The sequence below is a fragment of the Echiichthys vipera genome, assembly GCF_963691815.1.
Source record: "Echiichthys vipera genome assembly, chromosome: 8".
Taxonomy (NCBI): domain Eukaryota; kingdom Metazoa; phylum Chordata; class Actinopteri; order Perciformes; family Trachinidae; genus Echiichthys; species Echiichthys vipera.
The window spans coordinates 18,738,079-18,745,578 of record NC_139833.1 but is presented as its reverse complement, the minus strand read 5'-3'; the positions used below and the strand labels follow the sequence as shown (position 1 = coordinate 18,745,578).

The 7,500-nt window shown below is 40.6% G+C and overlaps 1 protein-coding gene across 1 annotated transcript in view; it reads right to left on the bottom strand.

Annotated features, from left to right (window-relative positions):
• Nucleotides 1-7,500, bottom strand: part of enpp2 (ectonucleotide pyrophosphatase/phosphodiesterase 2) — a 34,376-nt gene that overhangs the window by 14,981 nt on the left and 11,895 nt on the right. The window contains exons 7-13 of the mRNA XM_083918818.1: nucleotides 6,796-6,875; nucleotides 6,338-6,457; nucleotides 5,652-5,707; nucleotides 3,604-3,669; nucleotides 1,763-1,835; nucleotides 1,542-1,650; nucleotides 956-1,078 (exon numbers count right to left, since the gene is read on the bottom strand). Coding sequence (XP_083774944.1) covers nucleotides 956-1,078; nucleotides 1,542-1,650; nucleotides 1,763-1,835; nucleotides 3,604-3,669; nucleotides 5,652-5,707; nucleotides 6,338-6,457; nucleotides 6,796-6,875 — 627 coding nt within the window. The remainder of the gene's footprint in view (nucleotides 1-955; nucleotides 1,079-1,541; nucleotides 1,651-1,762; nucleotides 1,836-3,603; nucleotides 3,670-5,651; nucleotides 5,708-6,337; nucleotides 6,458-6,795; nucleotides 6,876-7,500) is intronic.

Sequence of the window (7,500 nt, the reverse complement as noted above, 5' to 3'; positions counted from 1 at the left end):
AACATAGCTTTAGTCAGTCTCAACACATTTATAATAATGTTTCCACTGGTAGCCACTGTAGGTACTGTGCATGCTGCAAATGATCACATTAGAGGCTTTTTTTTATCGTATCATGTTGGATGATGAAGGTCTAACAGACTAAAAGCTCTTAATAAAATGAAGTCTGCATTAATAAGAGCTAGAGATGCTACGATACCAATTCTGATACCTGAACCTGGGTATCGGCTGATACAGAAAACCGATCTGATACCTGTGCATAGGTTGTGTACTGCTAATCCTGTAACTCGGTACATGAACGAATACATACAGAAAATGAATGCAACAGAACTTTCTTAGATTATCTAGTTTAACATACAGTCATAACTGAAAAGAACATAAATAATAATCTAATAATAAATAACAATCCCTTTAAAGATGTAAAAGTACAGCTACAATTTAATAAAATAAAATACATCTTAAAGATTAAGTAGAATTGTACCAGTATAAAACAGTGGTGCAACAGCACCTCAAACTGGCCAAATGAGTGCCACCTAACAAAATGTCCAAAATGTTGCCAAATTGCTGACACTTTGCTAAAGTTAGCCCTCAACGTTACATAGATCCAACCAGAAATCAATTCTGCTTTGGAACTCTATAAACGGTAGTTTCCAGTGGCAGCGCAGAACAACTTGCTGTGTCTGCGACTGTATTGGAGTGGCAAAGAAGAATTCATCTCCAGTAAAATGGCTCTTTTTTTAATTTGGGGTAAAATTATGTGGTATTGGATCAGTTCATTGACTTGTGTCCTTGCTGATACTGGATCCATTATTTTAGGCAATATCAGTGGCATTTGTGATCGGTAATTGAACAACTTATGTATGAAGAATATTGTTAAGTGAAGGGGGAAAAAACAAGAAATCGAAAAAAGAGTATGGAATATCTCAGCGTAAAGCTTTTCTCTTGGTTACTTTCTCACATTTAGGGTTGTTGGGGTATCTGGAGCGTATTCTGCCTAGAGAACCAGGGACAAGGATGATGTCATCAACGGTCATGTAGTTACTGAGGAACTCGGTTCGATCACAGTGGGCCTCTTCCATACCTGAGAACACACAGAACAATGAGTGAGAGTGTGTGTGTGATTGGCTGGTTAAACCTTTGATAAAGTAAATGGGCAATGCTCTTTTTTTGCATCTGTATTTACGGCCAGCGTGCCTTTGAGCAAAGCATTTCTTCCCATGCCTCTTCAGTGGAGCCTCTTTGTGCTTGTACTGAGAATGCATGTCATCTTCCCTGTACAGTACAACTTGAACAAGGTTTCAAATTAAAGCGCTCTGCCAGCATAATGACTTGACACCACAGTGTGTCAGTGTGTGTGTACGTGTGTGTGTGTGTGTGTGTGTGTGTGTACGTGTACGTGTGTGTGTGTGTGTGTGTGTGTGTGTGTGTGTGTGTGTGTGTGTGTGTGTGTGTGTGTGTGTGTGTGTGTGTGTGTGTGTGTGTGTGTGTGTGTGTGTACGTGTACGTGTGTGTGTGTGTGTGTGTGTGTCTGTTTGTGAGTGTACCATGATCCCCCACCAGGATGATGTTGACACAGCGGTGCAGTCTCATCTGTTTAAGTCCATCCATCAGTTGGCCAACAATTCTGTCAATCATCCTCAGAGGGTTGTTCAACTGAAACACAGAAAGTGTGTTTGTGTTCTTGTGTATCTCTGTGTGTGCTTTCCATTCAAACCCACACCCCTGTGTGCACACACAAATACAGATGCAGGCCCCCTGTACTTACTTCTGCGCTCATGGGCCCCATTTTGTGTCCATATGTGTCTGGTTGTTCAGAGTGCATGGCGTATACGTAGGGCCTAAAACAAGATGCAAGTCACATTGGAGATGTGTTTGTGATAGTTGTAACGCTAAATAATCAGTAATATTACATTTAAAACAGGTGCTTTACAGTCCACCATTTGCAGTGGAGTCAATTTACTCAAGTACTGCACTTAGGTACAATTCTGAAGTATAGTAAGATCATATTTTATACTTTTACTCCATTTGAATAAATGCTTTTCAATAACAGTTATATTTAGAGGGTTAGATCAGATTAAAATGTAACATTAAGAAAAGATTAAATAATAAAAGAGGCTAAAAGAGATAATCCAATATTTCATAATAAAAAAAGAGCAAAGATTAGAGCAAATATAAAACTATCACATACATTTGTGTATCAGAACTTTGTTTTTTCTTCTTTCCTTTTAGTCATCTCACAACCCATCACATTAACCCTCTGGACTAAAATAGCTAACTGCATATAAAGATGTTAAAAGTAACTCAACCTCTACACATTGATGCATCGGGAATAAAAATATAATAATGTCACAGGAGATTTTACTAAGGAATAAGTACTTTTACTTTGATACTTTAAGTACATTTTTCAGATAATATGTCTGTACTTGAATAGGAAGTTGAATGGAGTATTTAATGGAGTACTTTTTCATTATTGCTCCTTTACTGAGTACTTCTTACATCTTCTATAAAGATGGGCTTTAGGAACTGAAAAAAGCCTTGTAAAGAAAAGGTCTACCGATGCATTCTGGGTGTAGAGCTTTAGGAGGGTTCCGGTTATTTTTACCCCACCCAAATTACAAGAAAAACAGAGACAGAAGCGGGGGACTCTGAAAAAAAGTCGCAAACACAAATCTGTCTGCTACTTCAGCACCACGGACAGTGCCATGGATTTACCAGTACACAGTGCTGATATACTGATATTTCAGAGCCACGGTCGGGGCCATAGGTTCCAACTTCCACAAACGTCAGACAGACTAGACTTATATACTCAACTACCGCACAACAACCACTCTGCCTCTGCAATCTCTCTGCTACTGATATTTTATATCTACTGAACCAAAATGAGAAAGTTTCATCATCAGGTAAATCCATTGATTTTATATTTAAATATATACCTTATACCCTATAACTTAATAACAGTTTTTTTTATCTTCCTAAGAATTAACAAAACAAGCAAAGATATATGTAATGCCTGGCTTTGATCTTTGTAAGATTTAGGAAACAACTCTGGAACATTTTTTATCCAATGAGAGATACACGAAAGGCACAGACTGAAGTCAGAAATGACAGCAGCAGTGTTAACAGTGGTAGCAGTAGTATAGACTCTAGCAGCAATACCAGTAGAAATAGTACTAGAAGAAGTAATAGGTTATAGTAGTAGCAGTGGCAGTAGTAACTGTAGTCATAGAAACGGTAGCAGTTGTAATCATTTCAGGAGCAGCAGTAGTGATATTAGTAGCAGCAGTCAGCAGTCTGATGTCTACCACTAGAGAGGAAAGGTATGTAATCACATGGCAAGCTCAATCAGATGTACAGTATCAGGAGCGTGTCGGGGGAAAAGAAGGAGCTCCTCATCCACCATATGGAGATTGAGAAATTAGGTTGTGAATGTCTGCATGTCTTGCATATCTACCTATGAGTTTCATGTAAATCGGAATAACTTTTAACAGACTAAATAGTTTTTTTCCCACTCTTGCTAAATATAATAATAAATAATGAAGCACGAGAAGACAGGAAGATGAAAGAGAAATGTGAGGCAGACAAAAAAAAATAAAACACTGATTTCACCTCTCCCCCTCAGGAAGGTGGAGCCACTGCAGCATGGTCAGTATCCGTCTCTCCAATGGGATAGCACTGGAACACAAACACACAGGTAACATTGGTTAACATTTGAAGAAAAACCATCGCTGCAAGTGACAAATAAGCCCAAGACATAAACACAGAGTAACAGTTATAGACTCTTGATTCTGGTGCCCATGCCGCCTTCTTGAACCATTAAACCATTAAACTGTTCCTTTAACTCTCAAACTGCCTCGTAAAGTTGACGGTTGTAGAGTAGAACGTATTCCAAACCATCTCACTGTTTAAAGTGTCTAAAAGTCAAAGGCTGCCTGTGTAGTGATGAGGCCACCAACCAAGCTGCTGGCTGTCATACAGTTCACAGCTGTCAACCATCAAGCCAACAACTGAGGCCCTGAATGGGCCTTGATGTATGAGGCAGTGTGGGGGCATTATGGAGGAACAAGGAGGTGTGGTTAGACTGGGTTAACACTTGACAGCGGGCTTCTCTTTCCATGTACTTTAGTCTGTGTTCACACTATGTTCAACACAATTTTCCCTCCTCCTGTTGTCTCTTTCATATACGCTTTCTTTCTTCTTCTCTCTTCTATATATCCTCTTCTTGTGGTTAGTGGGGGACCTCCCACAAAGCTGAATCCAACACAGACCTTAATCCAGTCAGCCAGTCATTTACCAATAACCCCTGGTCCCCATTACCCTGCCAATCCCACAGTGGTGCTGTAACAGTAAATGTGATGTGTTGTTAAAAAAAAAAAAAAAAAAAAGGGTCCAACACACTTTTTTCCTCATATGCCTCTGTCAGTGCCAAGTGCAAGAAAAGCACTGTAAACCACACTCTGCCCCCCCTGGTCCTGTAGAGTGGCACGTCTGCGACCCCGGTTCACAGAGGAATCCTGCACAGTGTAAACAGGCCCATTTGCACAAATTGCTGTAAAAACAGCCCTCTGCTGAGATCTGCCTGCTGCTCCATCAAAGCCTTCTCTGTGCTGATAAATGTGGGCTCCTTTGTGTTCCACTGGCTGCAGGTTCAATGCAGTGGCCTGAGTAAGCAGCAGGAACATGACCAAGCATGTTCTGATGACCTCCCTTTGAGAACTTTCGGCAAATTATCAGTCATAAGACAATCCATTCGCAGCGGAGCCACATTAACACCAAACGCTGAGGAGTTGTTTTTTTGTTAAAGTTCAGTTTATTTGGGCAGGTGAGAATAATGCCATGCGTGCTGAGATGGCACTACATCAGGTCTCTGTAACGTGACCAGGTTCAAGTAACCTGCAGCATACTTTAATTATTAGTGAGGACATGATCCAAACCAACAACAGTGAACATCCTCATAACAAAACATTTCATAGGTATGTTTTTATCTGATTAGCAGAAATGATTCATGGCTGTTTGGATTCCAATATCAATATAGGTCAGAGAGCTAATTTATTAATGTGCTATTATCTGGTATTAAACGGGTAACATCTGACTCCCTGTGAGTTTCGTTTACAATCCCTGATTCACTAATTGGCCGACATGGACAAATATAAAGAATGCCAAAAGCAACTATATACGCATAATAACGCCACCCCTCTGTGGCCTCTTCCCTCCTTCCTGCCTGTCAAGGTATTGACTGGCATACCATGTAACCAATCAGAAAGAATCAGAGCAGTAATGTGTGAGGAAGTGCATCCTCCCGTTGCGCCAGTGCGGGGAAGTTGCCACAAAAAACGCTCCCTGGTGTACTAAGAGGGGGTGATAGGCTTAATCAGCATTGTGGGAACTTGTTTGGAAGGGGCTCGGATGTAACAGACATTCATTGATATGTAAAAGTTCTGCACGCTAACTTTAAATTGTGTCTAAGCAGCTTGGGGGGCACAGAGAGGCTGTAATGCCCAAATATTACTACTACAAAAGTATTGTGACTTTTACTGTCAATTTGTGAAAGACTCTAGGCTTATGCAGAGCATCCACAAACTGCACTGAAGGGGCAAGGCTGGGAAATGCATTCAGGAAAATATTTTTGTGACTGAAAGCTGCAAGAGTAGACTTACACAGGCCAGAAGAAAGTGGCAGCCTTCACTCCTTGTCTGAGCGCTGTGATCCAGATCTAGGAGAGAAACAATACAGTCTTATTATTTTATCGGTCTGATATAGTTTAGCAGGATACTTTTGGAGCGTTACTTTGGGAAAATCAAGGTCACAGTATACAGTAGGCGACAGTATTTTCTGTTCTGCTTAATTTGGCGAACAATAAATAAAATGCTAATGCAGGTTTGTTCTTAAAGTCACTCCATAAAACCGAACCTTGAAGAGTTCCAGACTGCTTAATGGGAACAATTTGGTCTTGTAAGAACTAAAAATGATCCCAATCCAGTTTTTATATTAACATCTGATAATGATCATAGGAAAATAAATCAGACTTGGTTTGTCAGATCTGAGTCCTGCCATTCATACTTTAGTTCAAAAGAAAAGTTTTTCCTGCCTTTGTTGGCCTCTGATCTGTGATCCGTCAACTGAATTTGAAAAACACTAACGTTCAAAGCCATTCGCAAAAGTTATTTATCGCCAAAGTATAAAAAGAAAAAGCTCACTAATAAATATACAATCATAGTGTTGATGAAGTACACATGCTAAAAATATAGACTACAACAGAGAGAAGGGAAAATAAGAGAGGACAAGACGAGAGGAGCGGAGGAGAGAGGGGAGGAGAGGAGAGGAGAGGAAAGAAAGTACTTACTGGCTGTCCTCCCCACCAGCGATGACTGAGTTTCTCTCGGCTTCTCAGGGTGAAGGTGGCATCAAACACTGGGTCGTGCATGGAGTTGCCGATGATACCATGAGACTCTGGGTAGAGACCCTGAGAACAATTCAAACTGAGATTATGTTCAGGCCTCTGAACTGTCATTTACTATCGCTATACATTTTGGCTCTTCAGAAACCTCTGGGTGACGGCGACTCTTTCCATATTGTATCCAGTCTACCCTGTAAACATTAACATACTCACATGAACAGGCTAGCTTGCTGAGCTTCAGCTCTACTTAGTTAGCCAGCCTGTACTTTGAGCTTAACGCTAACGTGACAATACACACACAAGATACAGCTGAGGTCACCGCCTGTAAACACTGAAGGTAAACTATTTTCATTACATGACACTGACAACCTGATTACTGATGACAAGATGCTCCCGTGCCATACCGTAGCCAGTGAGTAGAGGTTGGGGAAGGTTTTTGAGGGGTAAACAGGCCTCATGTATGGAGCATGGGTCCCACATGTTCCTGAAAACAAACACGTTCCTTAAGATTAGCACAGAGACACCAATGAATAGCACCAAATCAGTAATTGATTTGCCTTTAAAGTGTAATTCCGGCGTAAAAGCATTTCAGCGTGAATATACATCAAATAAGCCAGCGGGACAGCTTTGTTCGTTGATCACCTATTAACAGAGAAATCCCAGATAGTCGCTAACAGCAAGACATGGCTAACGCTGAGTAGCTTGGGGCGGAGCGCTGAACCATCCAAAATGGCTTTTTATTTAACTACTAATACCGCTCAAAATAGCACCAAACCTCTGCAGTGGCATGATAAGAGTCCCTACACATAAAACAAAGCACCAACAATGTAGTTAGCGAACCCTTTATTTATTAAAAAAAGGATGTTTTACAATGCTACAAAATTTAGCAGCCAGCTAGGTCCACATTGAGAGGCTGTCCATACAAGTCGATTACTGAATGCACTGGAGTTCAGTTCAAGGAGGAAAGTTCTGAAGTACTGAACTACTCAGTATTAGCCATGTCTGGCTGTTAGCGACTCTCCAGGATTTCTGTGTTAATACGTGATCAATGAAAAAAACTGTCTCGATGGCTTATTTGATTTATATTGATGCCGAAAAAGACCATGGAA